We start from the raw sequence: 22,795 nt of genomic DNA, 5'->3' as shown, positions 1-22,795 counted from the left end.
CATCTCTACGAAAAGAGATCCTATATCTTAGTAAGGTGGGCCCCATGGTTGTTCCTTGCACTATGGTGTCTCTTGACTTCTTTCCATGCAATGTACTTCAGCTGCGACAGGCACACGAGATAATATACACACGAATTTTGATTCATGTTTTGAATGTAGCTAACAGTCAATCTCCCGGAAGATGCCCGCTTAACGTTGAATTAATTATATTGGAAATTTTGAATAAGTTACATACAATTTTTGTTACATATGTAAGCCGTGAAACATACTTAAAAGCGCAGTTTCAAATTCTTGCGTTGTATAATCGTTGCGCATAAAGGAAATTGTTTGGAGATTATTAATTGTACTAAATCATCTCTAATGAAGTTCACTGATGAATTATTCAATAGTTTTTTGAAGTAATCTTTCCAAACTTAGAGTCAATTTTTGTTCATATATCTTGCCGTAGCCTCTATTGTTAGTCTTTTCTTTATTTGATACATAAGGAATTAGCTTCCTGGTACATTTCTTTGGTTTTATGGGTATGTTGACATATGAGCACGTAGTTATATTTCTGACAGATAGCCTGGATATGACCCTTGTGGTTTCGAATGGTCATATATACTTCTTTCTTTTAAGGTTACACGGTGGTTAGCATTCATAGTGAAGAATATATATAGACACAACACACTTGTTAGAATAATTACTTCATTATAACTTTTTAATTATTCTAACTATTTATTCTAAATGTTACTTGCCTAATGATAAGTAAAGTGATTATTCTAACAAGTGTGTTGTGTCTTCATAAAGTGTTCACTATGAAAGTTCATTATCATATGTTCATTATCATTTAGTTCAGTATGTAGATTGTCGTCCACTGATTCTTGTATTGATCCTTGATGCCATTGCCCTTCTTTATCAATTCTTTAGTGCTAATCTGTCAGTAGTGTGTTTGTGTGTTTTGCAGTGGTTCTTTATACTTGGTATGTAAGGCAGAAAGAGTTAGGTCATTTCACTGATGTGTGTGTACACACACACACACATATATATATATATATATATATATATATATATATATATTACTTAACCTTGATGAGACCTCAATAAAGGTCGAAACTGGTCTGGGTAGCGGCCCCTTGCTTTTAATGCATAGCATCATACATCTCCTGAAGGAGATGGGCTTTGCAATAAGGGTAAATATTAAGAATAGTGATCAGAGCTTATTCCATTTTTACCCCGAGTTGCCTAGACTTGTACTACTTTACGGGTGACCTAGACTTGCAATATATGAATATATGCAGGCGCAAACTTGACTTATTTGTCTGTTTGCTTATTTGGGAAATGGAGTAAAACCAGGTTTAAAATAGCTTGGTATCTTTAACATATATTATACCCAAGGTAAAAAAAACTTTCTACATCTATCTCTCATCCTGAGATTTTTATTTAATAAGTCAAAGCACCTTATGGTAACTTGTTTTGGTAAAATACTTATAAGCTCTGTATTACTTAACCTTGGTATTTCTAAGCCTGGCTCCCACTGATGAGACCTCAATAAAGGTTGAAACCGGTCTGTGTAGTGACCCCTTGCTTTTAATGCATAGCATCATACATCTCCTGAAGGAGATGGGCTTTGCAATAACGGTAAATATTAAGAATAGTGATCACAACTTATTCTATTTCTACCACGAGTTGCCTAGACTTGTACTACTTTACGGGTCACCTAGACTTGCAATATACACTATACTTGTTTTAGGTTTAAGAGCAGAGACGAATTCTTACATGTATGCTACTATTGTATGATCGAAACTTAGTTCTACGCTATTGTAATCTGTGCAATCCGGAACTGATCTTATCCACTTTCCATTGTTAATCAATGGAAAGTAATATTTTAATATATGACCAGTTTGTGATGATATATATTTTTTGTGCAATAATTTCTGAAAGATATGATCCTGCATCATTTGCGCATGAAAATCTCCACATGTGATGAGGTGCTGTAGTTCATGGACAGTGTAGGGGAAGTCTGAGAGTTGATTATAGAAAACATTCTCGAAGTTTTAATTTGATGTTCAATGGTTGCTTAGGTACAGGTAATTGTGGCTTTTCCGGTGATTTAAAAATTTTAAGATAGATGAGATGCAGTATAGCTCTTTTTTGTTGACAAGGAGTTTCATTTCTCCATTACCAGAATTGTCTGCTGATGTATAGATGAAAGTCCATCTTTCGCAGTTTGATGCGACTTCATTTCATTCAAAATCCGTTTTCCACCTGTGTTCTTGGACGTACATTACATCAAGGTTTGTTCACTCTAGAGTGCAAAACTCATGAGGTTTTTCACAATTCAAGAAGATATGAACATTATAAGTGAATCTTATGATTGAATTGTTCCAGTGTTGATGTTTTGAGAAGCTATTGCTTCCTTCTTTAGATTATGGGATTTTTCAAATGCTTTCATCAACAAGCTTTATAACTTCTCTTTGAGTAAAGGAGTGGCCTTTACACCCTATAATTTTTCTGTATCACTTATTCCTTTCTTACTCAGCAAAAATCCACATCACATATATGGTGACTGGTCTTGACATCCGTCACCAGACACGTCAGCCTGTAATCTCACAAGCGTTTTCCTGATGGTGCCAAGTAGAAAGTGCGGCTTGGGTTTTATTCCCGTATATCTCTTCGCCCACGTATTTGCTTTTCATTCCAAACCATACATTTTCCAGAGGATCATATATACCCCTGTTCTTAAAAATAATCATAGAGGTATGCCATTTACATACAGGCACACCTGTATGACTATTTTTAAGAAGATAGGGATTGGGTTACAACAAGGTCTGTTGGCATTCTGTTTGAATGCAGTTGCAGCTCCATTAACGAATAATCTTGGTTTTCCACTTACGTGTTTTTATGAAACTCCAATCAGAAATAATATATTTTGATTTAACCAAATATATTTTGATCTCATCTTCATCATGAATTAGAGATATGATGAAAATGTCTGATGATCTGACTTAGATCATCATCAACATTGATGATGTCAAAACATATTTTGTTCTAATATTGAAATCAAATTCAATGGTAATTTTTGTACTTAACTACAGTAGTCCCGCCTGGTTGGCCGAGTGGTCAGCGTATTTGCTCTCCGGCCAAGAGGCTGCAGGTCCGAATCCCGCAATGGGCATGGATGTTTATGTTTGTCCTACTAAATCTGTGTGGAAAGGGTAGCTGCGACCCTACCCATTACTCTAGCAGAAACCTTCACTCCCAAAACTCAGTGAGGTGCGTGAGTACCTCACCAAGTTTTACATACAGGTCTGATGACGATGATGAACTGCCTATTTTTCTACCCAATGCAGGGTGAAGGCCTCTCCCATTGTGGGAAGTTTTGGTCACCAACTCCCATGGTGACCCAGTCCATATTGGGAGAGGTCTACGGACGTGAAATGTAATTTTAATTAAAAAAAAAATACATTAGTATTGCAAAAAGGAATGTTAACTTCTGTTGGTATCTTTTGGTATATGTCACATGGATAGTTTACCACAGGAAAAGATTCAATATTTTAGCTGTGCTCTTTTTTATTATACAGTATAATAAATAACCAAAAATTAATTCTAATATATTATTCGCGGAAACACAGGAATGCATTCAAAAAATTCCTTCTATTAATTCGTGGAATAAAGATTACTGTTATTGCACAGGCACTTCCATGGAGTCTTCGGACTCCATGGAATTACAACGGGGATCCAGAGTTCATCGTGGGAGATCCAAACCATCTGCACAATTATCTATCCTACCTCTCCTTGAATCATCGACAGAAAATGCTCTCAGAATTAATTCTAAAACCCCTTCCATTCGTTCATCATTCTCCAAGAGAAAATAGCCTCTCTCTCTCTCTCTCTCTCTCTCTCTCTCTCATATGGCTGTTAAGTCAAATATATAACTAGTTGTCATATATTGACATCTCGAAACTGCGAGAACAAACATTTTTCCGCTTTGTTCTCTCTCCTTGGTTGGTTTTAAATTTAATGCTTTGACGTCTATCTTCTTTATCTTGGGCCCTTTCATGCTACTGGTGAAAGTTTTCTCAACTCATTCGTGTTTGAGATCATCATAAAAATACAAAAATAAATAAATAAAACACGAACTCTTTACTAATACAGTATAAATTGAAAAATACATAAACAAAAACTAATCTGATTCTCATTATCTCTTTCTTGTTGGCTATATATTGCTCTGTTTACTACTACAATATATAAATATTGTACGAATGATTTGTCTCGTTTGTGAGGTGGCGCTATTGTAATCCTGGAGATTTTGCGTAGCGTATAGTGTGCGGAAGCAATATGGTATGTATTGAAATCTTTATAATCCTCAATAATTTGAATAAATAATGAATAGAAGTGATTGTTTGAACCGTTTTATTTTTATCATTGTACTTCATGGTTATTGTAGTTTAAGAGATTTTGTAGCCGTTAGGTTATTATCGATGTTTACATGAAATCTTGTTATTAACATTAAAAGAGAAAATGTAATGAATGATAATTTTTGTTTATACAGAACATGTCTTGGAATCTGTGAATTTTATTGTTATAGAAGGTGAAGTATGCATGATCTTGGAAAACAAAACTACCTCTGATTCGCGATGGAAGTTTTGTAATAATACAAAACTTTCCCCTGATAACACTAAAAAAATGGATGCAGCCTCTCAAAATTAATTTTAAATCTTTCTATAGATTTGACCATTCACTTAATGGTATTAAAATGCGCTGTTAAATCGCAATGATAGCCATACTGAAATTGTTGAACTTAATTTTTACAGAAATTCAAAATATAACCTAAAAATTGCCCTGCTTATCTCCATTACATAAAGGAAATTGCTGCTGTATCACTAGTGTCGGTAATAATAACGGAATGAAATATGGCTTGGAAAGAATTGTCAATGACAAAATATCCATTTATATGATGAATTCACTGTTAATAACTAATTAGGATTTCTAATGTCCAATAAAGGAACTATTTTATTGGATGTAGAAAGTTTTATCATTTGGATACAAAGTAAATTATATTCTTGTTTAATCCCTTATCCTAGTGGAAGCAAACAAAGTTTTAAGTCATACATTTTCCACATGCATGTAGTTGTATAGTTGGTATGTTTGTTTGCTTCCACTTGGATAAGGGATTAAACAAGAATACAATTTTTGCAAATATAATTTACTTTGTATCCAAATGATAAAACTTTCAACAATCAATAAAAATGGTTCCTTTATTGGAACACATGAAATTACAGATTAATTAAAAAAAAATCTTTGCAGTCCAGACCAGAGCAATTCAGTTGATGGCACATCTCTCACACTCTTCATTTGCTCTCTCATAGTTTCTACATTGTCTGCAGATATTTCAGTCACTGTTCAGCAGAACTATGGGTTCAAGGAGAGGTATGATAGATTGGGTCTCCTGTGATCAGTCTTTGGACTACATGGAGGTGCCCTTATAATAATAACTAGTATCCTCTATACTTCCCATTTCTGTGAAAGAAAAGTGACCGATGAAACCTACAGGAACATGAGTAACAACTGCCCAACATTTTTTACAGTTGAATTGCAGCCTCATCGAATCTTTTATTCCGAGTCATTTATTCAACCTACCTCAGTTCTGTGGAACAGTATCCCCCTATGAAGTATTCAAAGACTATAGCCTCCAGCTCTTCAAGTAGAATATCAACAAATACAATAACAACAACAAACACATAAGATTTTATGGAAAATACCCCTTAATAGCTTAAGTTTCTATCACACCCTATGTTTTTACCATCAGTCATTTTTCTTTTGTAACCTAAATTATTCTTGTAGGGAACATTCCACAAAATTGTCATGATCTGTATTATCTGCCTCTGAATCCTTTCTACTTCATCCCTGTGAAACAGATAATCAAATCTGAGGCAGTAGATATAATCACATGAAAGTCTTATAATGACGAATAATAGCTGTCTTGTTTTTCAATATCCAATTTTTTTTTTTTTTAATTGTCTTAACCTTGATTTTCTATCCACTGTCATCCCTAGTCCCATCAACATTATATCAGCAAGACATGCTTGAACTGCAGTCAATATCCTCTGCCCATAATATTTTAATATAAATAATACTGCAGGATTAGCTTATTCTTCAGACTTTTAAACTGCCGTTTGTGTTGACCAGTGCAAATTTATTTCTGATGCTTTAAAAAAATGAAGCAAAAGCAATAAATGAAAAACAACATGCCAGGATCAAATATATCTGGCCCTCTCATTAAAACAGTTTTGAGGAGACACCTGTTCAGTATTGTTTGGTGATGTCACAATTTTTCAACTAATTATAAATATTTTGTAAATTCCTAAATATCCCTTGAAATTATTCTGTGAAGTGAGGAGTAAATTTTTTGCATGGAGAGCGATGTAAGTGGGATGAAAAATGGGTATAAGATTTGGTGTGATATGTTTCTTGCTGATGAAAGAAACATCCTGCGTTAAATTTGACTTCATCTAAAACTTCTAATAATTATTATAGATCCAGAGTTGAGTCAGTTATATATATATATTTTTAGAAAATTGTTAAAGATATTATTTCATAGCTAATCTCTTCCAAAGGCAGTCATATCTCTATAAACTAGATGTGGTTGCAAGACAGAGGAGAGAAATAAAATTCCATTTTTATTTCTATACTATTTCTAAAATGTGTAGGCTCATAAAATGGAATACATTTCAAGTAGCAGTCATAATCCAAATACTGGGATGATGCCATTGTTTTATACTTCATTAATAGCTGTTAAATTGATTTATATATATATAATTTTTTGAACAGTCTGCTGGCCTGGTTGGCCAAGTGGTTACTTGGCCATCCAGGCCAGGCCAACTCCTCTTCAACCAACAGCAAATACCATCATGGACATGGATGTTTGTGATTGTCTTTAGTTGGGAGACGAATTTCATTTTCATTGCCTAGTGAGACCACTGCCCCACTTGAAGGGCTTGAAAAAGTTCCATGTTTGATCCGTTCCAGACTGTAAAATAAGAAAGTGCAATATATATATAAATTAATAAAAATGAGGAGAAAAAAAAATTCTTAGCCCACCCACAGTACAAATGTTGTAGATTTGCTAATAACCTTTCGTGGATGGGAACAGCATTAAAAAAAAAAAGATCTGCCAAATAATCAACCCCAGTTAACTAATCCTGTAATGGATTAACATACCATCTGACTCCTGGATGGCATGCTGACCCATTTATGTTACCATACATTGAATTAACCAACTAGCAAGCTGATATCCAAGAGCAGTGGATAATTGAGAGATTACTTTGAGTAGATATGTGCATCATCTGCATGAAGAGATTGCAAAACATATAGCATAGTGTGCCACGTATGGGCAAAAATATCAACAGGTATGTTTTCTCTTAAGCGAAAATGTACCTGTTGATATTTATTTTATTTTTTATTTATTTGAACAGCTAGAGGTCATAGCCCTTGGGAAACTTGATTTGTGAGTTATATATATATATATATATATATATATATATATGTTTATTTAATGAACTGGAAGTTGTAGTCTTTGTGAAGTACAACTTTATGGGAAAGGCTATTCCACAGAACTGAGATGAAACAAAAGATTAAGGGGATCAGTTAGCAGAAATGGAGAGCATAATGGATGCCATTTCTCCTGAACAGGTATTATTCTTTTCTCTGAAATAATGTTCCTTGCTACATAAGGAAGGCTGTTCTACAAGACAAGTAGACAGAATGAAAGCAGATGAGTTTGTTCAGCAGCAGTTTGAATGGACGTTGACTAGCAACACTTACAGGCTTAATGGAAATTGGAGTAATAAAAGAAGCCAGTTTATTAGAATAGTGCCATGAAAATACTTGTAGGAAAGTGTTTAACGTTGCATGCTAAATGCATGATATAAAAAGAATTGGTCGAATGCTTGTATTTTTTCTATGTCCTAATGAGTTTCTGGAAGCTCTCTACATATTTTTGTGTCTCCATAAAATGGTTGTAAAATTTAGTACATTAGTACTATGGATGGACTAACAATTTTATATAAATACAGTATTATTATTATTATGTAACACCTCTAGGGAGTCCAAAGACTCCTCGAGGGAAGGCACCTACTCTACAGCACTCAATTCACCAACTACAATGAACCGCAACTACACCAACATTATCTACCACTACTAGTATTTTCACAATTACAAATATCCATGCCCACAGCAGGATTCGAGCCCACAACCTTTTGGCTGGAGAGTGGATACTCTAACCACTGGGCCGACCAGGTACTGATAACTACAATGATGTATGTTATGGAGTAAATGTGTTTATTAACAAAGAAATATATGTTCACATATGATATGTACATCGACAACTATCAGTTGAATAAAACTAACGACAGTAGATTATGTGCTTGAAATGGGTACCTTGTCTTTCAAGACAGGTTTTGTAGTGCATACGAAGATTCTCTATAACAGAACAAGGTTTTGGACATATGTAATTTTATCCCTTAGTTCATCAAGGTTTAAAGGTGGGACACAGTGAGATGGTATATCGGTATATCTTGGACCATTTGCTCTGTCATCTCCTTATAAACGAAGATAATGCTCAACAATAAACATCTTTTCTTCCAACGTCATCACCATTGCTACAACTAAATGTAATGGTATACTCCACATGCATGCTCTTCTATTAATGTGCATACAGTTGAATGGCATTTCATAATGTGTGTACTGAAGGGGGTGTTCAGTTATTTTTTCTTGTCATACTGTGTATATATATCCTACATAGTAACGTGATGAAATATTTATTATGTTATAACTTAATTATTCCATGTGACAAAGGCCAGCAAAATAGGGTTATTTTACAGTCCATTGATTACAGAATGATGTAACATGCTATTCATCTACTAATCTCTTTCAAAGGTAATTATATTTGAAACTAGATATGATTACAAGACAGAGGAGAAAAATTATGTTCTGTTTGCATTTTGCATATATACAGGGTGTTCGGGATAAATTTGACAGTTTCGTAAGGAAAAAGAAAATCTTCTTTGTATCTATTAAATTTAATGAATTGACAAAAAAACATTACAGGCAGAGTTAATTACAATACTATCAACAAGATTTACTCAAAATAACCACCATTAGCATCGATCACAGCTTCAATTCTGCTTCGGAACCTCGAACAAGCTGATGCTACAGTCTCCCTGGGAAGGGCCGCAAAAACTGTTTTAATTTTATCCATTAACTGGGCTTTTGTATTACTGGAAGTGCGATTGGTGTCTTTTTCAACTGCGCCCCATACAAAATAATCCATGGGGTTAAGGTCTGGGGAGTTTGGAGGCCAAACATTTGGACTGGTGAAGTCGTAGAAATTTTCAGACAACCATTTTTGACTTTTCCCAGAGGTGTGGCAAGGGGCCGAATCCTGCTGCCATACATACGGCCTACCATTGGCTACCCTTGTTATCCAGGGCTTGACTACAGTTAGCAACTCCACGAACAAAGCCCGAATTCCAATGCCAGGGTTCTTCAACACCTGTTCCTGCAGATTTGCGAGGAATTCTGCTGTACGAACGCAATCAGATCGTCTGCTAGGGATCTTTCTTCTTGCTACATCCTCGTAGTCACCATTGCAAGTCTCTAGTTCATGCCTGATTGTTTTTACTGTATTCAGGGAGCATTGGGCAGCAGTCGTAATATCCTTATTTTGATGGCGGGCACGAATCATCATGATACAAGTTATTCTCTTCCATGATTCAGGTGGGTTCCAGCTATCCATCCTTTCTGACATCTTGTATATGAATGAAGAAGGGTCCAAACTTTTAAATGAAGAGAAGTGTGTGTTAATACATGTAACTTACGGAAAAATATAATTAATTATAAATATGTCAAATTTATCCCGAACACCCTGTATATATATTTTATATTTAATATAGTCAAAAAGCAGAATACAGAATCATCATCATTTCAAAAGCTATTAAATACAAATATCAGTTCAGTATCTCCACATAACATAGCCTTCCTATTAATGACATTAAAATATTAAAATTATGGTAAAGTTTTGTGACATTGTTTTGTTACAGAAATGCAGGTGTCCCAAAAATTGCTTACACATTTTGGTTTTTAATATTGAACTGCGATGTTTATTTTCATTAATTTAATTTGTTACTTTTATAATTAACAATAAATGTTACAAGAAATATCAGATATAAAAGCATTGCATGTTTTATGTTTAAATGGTGCATTATTTCAAATTTCAAAATGTCCTCCATTTTCATCAAGGCATTAGTAGGAAACCGTCTCTCTCTCTCTCTTTCTTTCTTGTAATTACACAACAATTCTTAAATTTCTTGCCATAGCTGTATAAGCGTTGTGGGTTTCATGGTATTTGCTCATTCCATCTGTTTGGTAAAGTTTCATAATGAAAGTGGAGAGGTGTGCTGAAAATAAAAATTCTTCCATCTCATCCTCAGGTAGCTGAAGGATTTGTAGCACAGTTGATCTTGAAGGATGTTAAGGTACAGGGGACCAGTAACTATTGGATTAAAAAAGAATGGTCCATTTATGCCCTTTAGGGTATGAATGGACCATTAAATGATACTACACCACTCTAAGACCTAGTAAATTAGTCTGTTGACCAGTGCATACAGTCAACTATGCCATTCAACTTGAATACGTGTGTAGGGGCTTAAGTGCTGTGAGGACATCATGTTGGAGGCTTAATGGATTTTTTACAACACTCAGAAAGGATTAAAACAGAATTTAATACTTCCTATATTTCGTCCTAGTCACTAGGACATCTACGGGGATTACAAAAACAACTAATGTAACATTAACACAAATATCATATAATACTAAGCCCAACCATGTGGGTGACACTAAAGTCCTATCTAGGTGGACCGCCCTCTAAGGAAGGTTGTAGGTAGCCTGGAATGTAAGGTGGGACCTGTGGTGATGAGTGTTTCCCAAATCTTCGGAAGCTTAATGCAACCGTATTTATTAAGATTTGGTTGATTTCTGAGAGCTGCTGCTGCTTTTAAGAATAGTCTCTCTTTCTTGAATTTGCTGTGGTGGAGCATGGTGGTTTTCTTCCATGATACCCTGTGGGTGGTGTCCAAGACATGGTCAGCCAAGCCTGAATGACCATAGTTGTGTTTACAGATGTAAGACTTGTGTTCCTCCAGGTGGATGGATGCTGATCTGCCTGTTTGTCCAAAGTACACCAGCTTACAGGAACAGGGTACTTTGTAAGCTCCAGGCAGAGAGAGAGGAGGGAGCTGATCTTTCGTAGAACGGATAAGGGTAGCAAGTTTGCGGCGGGGCTTATATGCTGTGTGTAAGTTGTACTTTTTTAGAATCTTGGCTATTTTTTCGGATGTGCAACGGATGTAGGGTATGGCGATGGCATTTTTAAAATCTTGTTGACGAGAAGGACGGGGAATGGGGAAGGAACTGATTATTTTTTTGATACTGTGATCGCTGTAGCCATTGGAGAGGAAAGTGCTGTGTATGTGGTTAAGCTCAGTAGTGAGGGCGGTTCCACTGGAACAATGATTGTGGGCTCTCTTGGTAAGAGTTTTAATAATGCCATATTGTTGAGAGGGGTGGGAGAGTTTGTGACTGTATCTGCCTGTGTGTGTGGGTTTTCTGTATACAGTGAAGGCAAGTGTATCATTAGGCAGGAGTGTAACTAAGGTGTCTAGGAAGGGTAAACAATTGTTCTTTTCCTTTTCCATAGTAAACTGGATTCTTGGATGTAGGCTATTGAGATGACTGAGGAAGGAGTCTAACGTGTCTGGGCCATGAGGCCAAATAGAGAACACATCATCTACATATCTTAGCCAGATAGAAGGTTTGAGTGGGGCTGAGTCTATGGCTCGTTTTTTGAAATCTTCCATATAGAAAGTGGCAAGAGGGGGTGAGAAGGGGAACCCATGGTGGTTCCCTCTATCTGCTTGTAGATTTTGTTCTTCCAAGAAAAATACCCAGAGTTAATGGCAAAGGAAAAGAGATCTAAGATGTCAGATGGAAAACATTTTCTTAGAGAGATAAGGTGTCAGTTAAGGAAATATTGGTAAACAAAGAGGAGATATCAAAGCTTACCAATATGTCTGCGTTATTCAAGGTTAAATTTTCTATGAAGGCTTTAAAGTTTTTTATAGTTCATTGATAGCCTACATCCAAGAATCCAGTTTACTATGGAAAAGGAAAAGAACAATTGTTTACCCTTCCTAGACACCTTAGTTACACGCCTGCCTAATGATACACTTGCCTTCACTGAATACAGAAAACCCCCCCACACACAGGCAGATACATTCACAAACTCTCCCACCACCACCCCTCTCAACAATATGGCATTATTAAAACTCTTACCAAGAGAGCCTACAAACTTTGTTCATGATCAACTTGAATAATATGCATGCACTCCAAATTATCATGTTGACTAACCATGGATCCTATTAATTTTGGCAAAAACTGCTCACAAAATTCAACCCTAATTGTAGGGTTGAATTTTCATGGTATGCACTAATCTTGGGATGTAACTTTTGAAGTTTGCACACACTTTCAAATGAAACGACCACTTGATTTTACATTTCTTGTTTCACAAGTAGCTTGTTGGACAGATTTCCTTAGTGATCATAGGAATTGTTGCAGCACCTTTTTGACCTTCCTGGAGCTAGATGCTCGAGGTCTTGAAATCCTATCTGGTGTACATTTTGCGCACTGCCATCACTTTTTGATTCATATTGGATACTGTTTGAAATTAACTTCTCCATTGTCTCCAGGCTTTTTTTTTTTTGGACTGGAAGTGTTTGCATTTCCAAACATAGGTATCATTATCCATTTCTGAGGCTAAGTTTCACCTGAAAAAGATGTTAGAGAAATAATCTTCTTTTTCAGGTGAAAATGAGCTGAATTATGAGTAGATAGTGATAATAAGATATATATACACTGTGGGTATCCAATGTCACAATATTGGACACACTTTATAATATTGGGGTGAGTTGTATTTTACAGTGAAAGGTCATGCCAATTCAGAATTGAATATTGTAAATATGAGGATGACACCAGATTTTTAGTGTGGCCCTAATACTCATCCAATAATAGGGAACTTATGTTCGTGCTGGCCTGGTTGGCTGAATGATTAGTGTATCTGCTCTCCAATCAAAAGGCTGCGGTTCGAATCCTGCCAGGGACCTGGATGTTTGTGACTGTGAAAATACCAGCTGTGGTGGTCAGCAATAGATGCCGCTGATGTAGTTATGGTTTGCTGTAGTTGAGCTGAGTGGCGGAGACAGAGAGCTGTAGAGTAGGTGCCCTCCCTCGATGAGTCTTTGAACTCCCTGGAGATGTCACGTGATAATAATAAGTGCTGGAAGGACATCATGTTGAAGGTTTAACGGAGTATTAAAGCACTAAGAAATTATTAAAAACTAATTTTAATGCTTCCAATATTTTATCTCAGACATCTTCAGGGAGTACAATAACACTTGTAACACGCACACAAAGAAAGCACAATAATAACAGTGAATATTATCCTTATGAGTATAATTAAGTATTGTGTTTTCTGTGTGTGTTTTACAAGTTTTATTTGTACTCCCTGAGGGTGTCTCAGTGACCAAAGCAAAATATTGGAAGCATTAGTTTTTAATCCTTTCCTAGTGCTGTTAATACCTCCAACATGTGTGAATAAGCATGGAACTGATGATGTGCACAATCTGGTTTAAGTTTAGACACCAATAATTCTGAATTTGTATATAAATGAATAGACTAGGCATGAGTTGACAATCTTGAAAAAAGTCATTTATTGACAATCTTGAAAAAAATCAAGATTGTCAATAAATCTGTTCTATTTTCATGGCTGTTATCTCATGCTCACGAAAGTGTTCAAAATCACTGAGAATGCCTAGTTAATAATCTTGGATTTTTTAATTGATTTAAATATTTAAATTGATTCATATTTAAAGTTCCCAAAATAGCTTTGCAAGTCTTTGTAGCTCAGTCAGTATTGTTGCCATTCAGTTGGAAAGATCTGTTTGAATCTTTTCTAGGATGCAAAAAAAAAAACTATCAGAACTCTTTGAGTGAAAGTGAGTTAGCCAGTTTCATATGAAGGTGAAAGTTTTTGCAAAACAGGCAAACCAGCCGGAACAAATGCAATTTGCAGACAACACAGAATTCAGGTATGATTAACTGCCCTATCATAAAGCACCTTAATGTGATTTAGCAGGTTTCTTAAGAAGCACTAAGTTACTTGGTGACAGTCCATTGAGCCTAACACAAAAAAGGAATATTGGTTTGGAAGAACAGTTTTGATGTGAAATCAGCATTTTCAGAAAAATGTGAAAAGTAAGAATAAAAATAAAATTTAAAAATAGTAAGAACAGAGGTTTGCTGATATAATATTGGTGTCAGCATACTTTTGTAGTGGTATGCAGTTCTTTTTGGACCAAAAGTTTGCTCAAAATTTTTTTTTTATCCTTCTTGAGCTGCCATTATAGTGTTATATGCAGCATGAAGCTTATTTTATATTAATTTTTTAGATTTATTTTATTTTTGGCAAATCATTAATTTTGCATTGTAATCATAGGCAAAAGTGAAGGCTCGTGAGCTAAGAGGGAAAAAGAAAGATGAGGTGATGAAACAGTTGGAAGAACTCAAACAGGAATTGGCAAATCTTAGGGTTGCTAAGGTAACAGGAGGAGCAGCTTCTAAATTATCGAAAATGTAAGTTCATTTTCTTAGTCTGAAAGAAATTTACCAGTTCTTATTTTATTAGGAATAATATTAAAATGACATTTTAATAAGGGAAAACTGCTTTACTGAAAAATTAAGTATTAATAATCCATTACATATTCAAAGATGTGTAATTAAAAAATTCATATGACAGTTAATTAGCAAAAGATACATAATGTTAGGATGGCTTGATAACCAAGTTTATACAGGGTGTCCCAAAATTCATGCAAGAAGTAATTTTGATAGAAAACACAGGTTTTTAATTAAAAATTGTAATTTCTTATTGATTCATAAAGTATACAGTATAGGGTTATGCATGGAATAGCATATCGGGTAAATGGCCTCCATGGCTTTGCTGGCACATAAGCACTCTTTTGTCGAAATTTTCCATGACCGTTTTGCATAAATGTGGCTTAATTTCGTTGATACAGCGCTCAATTTCCTCCTTCAAGGCATGGGTGGTCGTGGGCTTGTTGGCATAAACCTTAGACTTCGAAAAACCCCAAAGAAAAAAGTCCAACGGCGTTAAGTCACATGATCTGGGCGGCCAATTCTGATCACCAAAACGGGAAATTACACGACCAGGAAATGACTCATGCAGTGCTTGAATTGTTTCTCGGGCTGTATGGCATGTGGCACCGTCTTGTTGAAACCACATGTCGTCCACATCCATATCTTGCAATTTAGGCACAAAAAACTGGATTATCATGTCGCGATAGCGAGCACCATTAACTGTTATTGCCTTACCAGCCGCATTTTCGAAGAAGAATGGACCGATGATGCCTCCAGCCCAAAATCCGCACCAAACAGTGACACGTTGTGGATGCATTTGTTTCTCAACAATCACTCATGGATTTTCTGAACCCCAAATGCGACAATTTGGGGTTTAGAAAATTAATCAATTAACAAAGTCAATTAACAAAGCCATCAAGATGAAAATGAGCCTCATCGCTGAAGATGATTTTGTTCGAAAAATAAGCATCCACTTGTTGTTTTTCCATAATCCATTCAACGAACTCTCTTTGCTGTGTGTGTGGTCAATAGGCTTCAGTTCTTGAGTCAATTGAACTTTGTAAGCATAAAGATGCAAATCTTTCGTGAGAATACGCTGTAGAGAGCTTCTCGAAATGCCCAATTCAAGACCCCGGTGCCGAATCGATGTTCCTGCACTCTCAGCAACACTCTCACGAACTGCTCCGATGTTTTCTGTTGAACGACTTGTTGAAGGACGGGCAGAGTGTATAAGATCACTAATTGATCCAGTTTCCTTGAATTTTTTAACTAATCTTTTCACAGTTGATGAAGTTAAATCACTATTCCGCCCATATTTTGTACGAAAATTGCGAACCGTAGCTGCCAAAACCTTCATTATTTTTAAAATATTGCTCAACAATGAAAATGCGTTGTTCTTTCGTGTAGCGCTCCATTTTTAATAACCCTGAACTGTCAGCTGTCACACTGTCTTTTTTTCTCGTTGGCAATACTTTGCCGCACAAATGGCGCTAAATTTAAATCTTGTGTGAATTTTGGGATACCCTGTATATTGCCCTTAAAAAGTGTGAAAAACAATGAGGGTTCCATATCATAAACAAAATCAAGTTTCAATATATTTAATTTCTGAACTATATACATCTTAACTATTGCATTTTAAATATGTAATGTAAAAACATAACTAGTAATGCTCTTCATCAGATTTTAAAAAAATTGTATTTTTAACTCATACAATTGAGTCTTTATAATAGTTATATTTATTAACCTGCTAAAATGGATTAAATACATGAATCACCTTATGGATTAACAAAAATAAAAAGGGTGGCTTTCTTTCATCTTGTAATTATCCTACTTCATTAATCTTTCCCTTAACAGTTTGCAACCTTTAACCACCTTACTGGCCATTATGGATCAAATAAGCATCCTGATACGCTTCGTATCCATCATATATTTCAATGTAATATCAATGGTATTACAATTTTAATATGCACTTCGCATCCATGGTAACCTGGACGTATATATACGTCCTGGCCAGTAGTGTGGTTAAGACAATTTGGCTTAAAGTGAACAGTTTTATGTGAAATTTTCTATTGCAAATGCTTTCAATATTTTAATGTTTTGCTTCACATTTCTGTTTTGTTCTGTTCACAAAAGATATAAAAATGAATTTCACATATACAAAAATAGATTACATAATTTTTTGAAACAATCTTACCAATAAATGTAAGAGTCTTTTCATACCTGTTCTGCAATCAAAAGCTTGTATTGTTCCTTGAGTTATAAGACATCATCATCAAATTCCTGCCATGTATCCTCAAGGGGTGTACAGGATATGACAGTACTACATGAAAAAAAATTACATCATTATCAACTTCCTATCCACAATTTTCCTCCAAATCAGTCTGCTACTTGTCAAGACTCCGACATTATCAGATCTTATATTTCTATCGCCCAAGGCACTTTGTACCGTATCAATCCACCTAGAGTTATAAGACTTCTCTTTTAATTAAAAATAAAAGTGTGGATTTTATTTTCTATAGCAAAAAACCATGTAAGTGCAGAAATAAGCATTCATTCTGTGACTTGATTTTTACCTTTAAAAATGGTTGCCAACCTCCTAGAATGAGGTTGGCAACCATGTCGCAGACTTTTTTCTTTCTTTTGCTGGCCTGGAAGAATAGACAATAGCAAAAAATTTAGAATAAACTGAACTTTTAAAACTCGGGCAGTGCATTTTGCGATTCTCAAAGAATCGCTTATCAGCTGAGCTTAATTGGACAAAATGTCACAAAACAAGTTTATGACATTGCTTTTTCCATCAGATGCAAATGTAGTAAGTGATTACAAGAATTTCTCATACCCGTCAGTGCCTTTTTTTTTCCCTGATGTTTTTTTTCATAAGGTAAAAATGTGTATTACAATATGGAAGTTTCTTGCTTTTTCTCCTACTATTAACAATAAACTACAGGTTTAAACTAATTTTAAGTAAAGATATTAGATTATTACCTTGCATACTGTAAGAGCTATGCATTTCATGCTTTCAGTTGCATCTGCTCTGAGATGCAGCTACAAAAGCAGATTAATTGCACCTCCTGGTGAGGACTGATGATACTTCAATTTTATTATATGCTTCATGTGTGTTTTAAAGAGAATTAAAGTTGAGCAACTTTTACAATTAAATTGTAGGGAAATTGTTGATAGGAGATTAATATTAATATAAACTTAATCTTGTGCTGTCATAGTAACCTGAACACCCAGGTTACTGAGGGTGCATATCAGGAAATTGTCTGTTTAGGTGAATGTAAAGATACATGGCCAGTGGGAAGGTTAATGTTACAATTTATATTTGACGATAAACATGCACTGCACAACACTAATATTTTATAAGAAAACCTGTGCTGCTTGATGTTGCAATTAGGAAGTTACACCCCACATTATTTCAGCCTATATTTTAGCAGCTGTTCTTTGAAATAATTCTGAGCTCACTAGGGAAATGAAACAAAGGCTGGGGTATACTGGAATTTCATTTGGGTGGCTGTTCTTATCAGGAAAGTTTTCTGAAATGCATATCTAGAAGAAATGAGAAAAAATTGTAGTCAGAAATTATATTCCAAAATTGGGACTCTTAATCCATTAGTTTGGGGAAAGAATAGTTTTGCAAAATCTCATCACGAGTATTATAATACCTCCCACCCAGGAATTTTCTTATGCTAAACCTTATTGATAGAAAATAAGTTTTCATATTACCACAGCGCTGCATCCTGATATCAGAATTTGGTAAACGCAGAACAACTTGAAGTATATAAAGAATGTAGAGGACTTTGTTTATACTTCTTGATGCAGTAGATGAAGTTTGTCCTTTGTTAAATGGATGAGAGTCAGTAGTTTGATATGTGGCTTGGAAATAGCAGTACTTTTGGTCTTGTTTGTCTGAGAAGGCATGTAATATTTTATACGGATTGTAGCCATGGGCTGAAAATGTGCAGCTAAGGTAGTTCAATTCTGTGGTAGTAGCTGTCATTGGAAGAACAGGTAACCTTGTCTCCATGTCTTTTTGAAGATATTGTGGTGACTGACATCTCTATCATCATTTGAAGATATACTGATGTGTCTGTGAAAGAACAGTTGATTTTATTTAATTTTTTTTTTTTTTTTTTTTTGGTGTATTTTACTGTGGATAAGTTCACCAAAAACTGAATTTAGTGTGTCTGGGCTATGGGGCCCAATAGCAAGCACAATATTTACTTAGTACACAGCTATGTTTGAGTGAGTGTTGTGTTCTATATACAGAAATTTGTTTGGAGAGGGAGGCAAGATCATTTAGAAGATTACTTTTTTGTGTGTGTGTGTGTGTGTGTGTGTGTGTGTGTGTGTGTGTGTGTATATTATTCATTATGATAGTGTAACATATCCTATCAGCTTTAGTTCTAACAACTTTTTGTTAGAACTAAAGATCAATCCTAGCAAGACAAAGATCATGGTTCTCAAATTTTGTTAGACAGCTGCTTGTCTAAATGTGATTGCAAAGTTATGAAACTTTCTTTCTCATTCACCCTACTGATATTTTCCCTACTTTCTCATTCACCCTATGATAACATTAAATTAATGATAATCTTGGATATAGTTGCAGTCAGCTTGTGAATAAACCTGAAATCATTGTAAGACCCTCCATCCTTACAGCTGTCAGACCGGAGGGCCATACGATGATTGCTGGTTTATTCATGCTGACTGCGACTATATCCAAAATCGTCATCATTAATTTAATATTATTATAAACAAAAGCCATCAGTAAGGTAAATGAGAAAGAGTCATAACTTTTGTCCATTATAATTTTGAATTGTTTCGTGGCTATAGTATACTGTGATACGTTTTTTGGGTGTGCTCTGATAATGCTAGTTTGAAATCTAAACTGTTTTTATTTTGAAACCCTTCTACAGTAGATTTAAACCTATTGTATACATACAATATGTTTAAATATTGTATGTGTCTGACTTTTCTTATCTGACTTCTTTAAGTTTCCAAGTCTCACATCCATAAGTTACTGTTGGATAAACAGCTGCATCCAAAATCCTCAACTTCATTCCCATGGAGATAGATCCCTCCTTCCAGATTTTAGACAAGTCTCTGACTTCTGAACAACAATTCTTCCTATTAATAATGGATCCCAGGTACTCACACTTGCTGACTTCCTCAATTCTTTCTCCTTTAAGGTACACTTGCTTCTAAAGAGCTTCCCTGTTTGTATCTTTTGAGAACCTTAATCTGAAGTCCTGTTATTATTGATCTTATTAACTTTATCAAGAATGTCATACTTCCTTGTCATTACAAAGGAGTGCTGTATCATTAGCATTCCTGAGATTACTAATCAATCTACCACCTATCCTAATTCTTGTCTTGAGCTTATTCAGTACTTCATGCATGATATCCTCAGCATATATACTAAACAAGTGAGAAGAAAGTAAACGTCCTTGACTAACTCCCTTTCCAACCTGAAGCCAGTCAGTTAATCCTTAATCCAACACCTGTTCTTACCATGTCTTCTTGCTCTGTACAAGTTGGCTACTTGCCACAGTTTTACATGCTGAGCAGTCAAAAGTTTTATAGTAGCTTTAAGAAACATTACCAGAGGGAGTCTAAATACTTTATTTTTCTATGATCTGCCTATGACAAAGAATCTGATCTCTCTTACCTTTCGTAAAACCTGTTTGTTCCTCAGGCATATCTGCCTCGGTCTTATTTAGCATGATCTTCAATAAAATCTTGCTTGAGTGAGATATTAAACTAATAATTCTATAGTTATTGCAATCCTTCATATCTCCCTTCTTATGTAGTGGTATAAAAACCAAGTGATTAATGTACTTGCTCTCCATCCAACAGACTGGATTTAGTCATGAATGTTTGTGGTTGTCTAGATGGTAAATGAATTTCATTGCCAAGTATGATACATCCCTTATTGGAGGCCTGAAATGATCCAAAAAGTTCCATGTCTGGTCTCTATAGTAAGGTTTCTGGGGTGTGTAAAAATTAAATAAAAACAGACAAGTAAATTTTAAAAAAAACCATGGCCTGCTGTGGTACAAACATATTACAGGTTTATAACCTTTTGTGGGTAGGAAATATCTTAAATGGTCATCAATTATACTTTAAATATGTAAAAGTGCATTAAAATATAGTCATTTTGATTTTATTTTCTCTTTGTTTATAATTCGATCCAAGTGATTTTCAGCTTGTAGTTTGAAGTCTGCTAGCATAAATCATTAGTACTAATGAGTCATTTTGTTTTACTTCTGATTTGAGCTAACACTAATAACTTTTCCCTTTTAGTCATGTTGTGAGGAAGTCCATTGCTAGAGTGCTGACAGTAATCCACCAGAATCAGAAAGAGAACCTCAGAAAGCTGTATAAGAATAAGAAATATAAACCAAAAGACCTTCGTCCTAAGAAGACTCGAGCAATGAGGAGAGCTCTTACTAAACATGAAGCTTCCTTGAAAACCAGAAAATTACTTAGAAAGATGACTTCATGGCCAATGCGAAAATATGCTGTTAAAGCCTAATGTATATTTGAAATAAAATTTCATGATATAAACTTTTTTTTCTTCATAATACAAAGGTTCAGTATTATATTATTGGATTGGTAGTCCACTGTCATAGTAGCCTCTACACCCCTTGAGGATATGTATTAGGAAATTTGACATTACATGCAGCATAGTTTAATTTTGAGATAGAATATTTAAAGTTTGCCCAATATTTATAAATTTAAATGTGTAGACCTAAAACAAAAATAATTGCCCTTGTGTTAAGAATTTTGTCTTGTAATTTAGTTGTTGCCAGCTTTGTTAGTTAGTGGATCACGTACCTACTCTCCACTTACAGTATCTGATGTACTTCAGGTTAACCTTTTAGGCACATAGCTTCATTATTCTGACATAAATTATTGAAGGAAGAATTTCCATATCCCTCACAATTTATTCACTATAAACCTTTAGAGCCTCTGGTGTGTGATAGAAAAGAAAAAGCAATTTACATAGAGAATAATTCCTATCCCATTTCCTTGAGTATTAGGCTTGTCTATCTTTTATACTAGTTTGTATCAAGGATGTCCACAAAGTGTTAAGTGAAAATTTACTAAATTGTTTTTCTGTCTAACTTGTAAAAAAAACTTCTTAAAAAAATCATACATAAATGGGCAGCTGGATAAGCTGAAGACTGCCACATAGCTAGCAAGGAACGAGGAGAAGAGATTAGCTCTTCTGATCTAATGTCCGACCCATTTCTCTTTTGGTATCCATGTTGATAGTTAACAAATGAGAATTGGGTCGGATAAATTTTGGACTTAACCAAATTGTATTTTAAAGTGTCTTAAATTGCAGACTTAAAGATGATACAAGATGGTGAAATATGTGGTTAAACAACTGCCTCCATACTTAGAGAATCAGGAAAAACATTGAAAATATCAGCTATGCAATAAACCAAAATTGAAAAGAAACACAATTTCATAAACATCAGTGGAAAAGAGGCAGAATTGCAGAAATGCTGTGTTGAAATAATTGTTGTTACTAGGATTGATTATTTCTATAAGATATATATGCAGGGAAGTGATGCATGGCAGACTGCTTTATAAAAGTAGAATAGTATGGGCAAATTTCAAAATGAGAAATTAAAGGTACCTGTGGTGCCATACAAGATTGTAATAGGGAAGGAGTTGAATTTTTTGATTCATTAGAACATTATTTCCTAAAGTGTAGTGCATGCACTTCAAGGGTACACAAAGGGTGTTCAGTGGGTATAAGCATTACCATTTGCATGGGGTGGGCGGTAGATGGCGTTATAGTTGCCGTAAGTTGGTGGATTGAGCTGTAGAGTTGTAAAGTGGGTGTCCTCCCTCGATGAGTCTTGGGACTCCCTGGAGGCATCATATAATATCTGAGTTACCAGCACCCTTGGCAAATTCCTAGCTGCACACCACCCATTTTTGGTGTGATAATTTAATTAACTGTCAATATTTTATAGTTAATTTTTCAATAACTGAAAGGTCGAATTTTTAAACAAAATCTTTGCATGTATTG

The 22,795-nt window shown here is 35.0% G+C and overlaps 1 protein-coding gene across 1 annotated transcript; it reads left to right on the top strand.

The window, feature by feature from the left end:
- Positions 1-4,227: 4,227 nt before the first annotated feature.
- RpL35 (Ribosomal protein L35) lies at positions 4,228-21,315 on the top strand. Its single transcript, XM_090415536.1, has 3 exons — positions 4,228-4,323; positions 14,591-14,727; positions 21,052-21,315. Exons 1-3 carry the CDS (start codon positions 4,321-4,323, stop codon positions 21,281-21,283), a joined length of 372 nt encoding a protein of 123 aa, XP_090271662.1. The 5' UTR covers positions 4,228-4,320; the 3' UTR covers positions 21,284-21,315.
- The last annotated feature ends 1,480 nt before the right edge of the window (positions 21,316-22,795 follow it).

This window comes from Typopeltis vanoorti, chromosome 3 (assembly GCF_054136105.1).
Source record: "Typopeltis vanoorti isolate ZY-2024b chromosome 3, IOZ_Tvanoo_1.0, whole genome shotgun sequence".
NCBI classification, from domain to species: Eukaryota; Metazoa; Arthropoda; class Arachnida; order Uropygi; family Thelyphonidae; genus Typopeltis; species Typopeltis vanoorti.
This window is presented reverse-complemented; position numbering and strand designations above follow the sequence as displayed.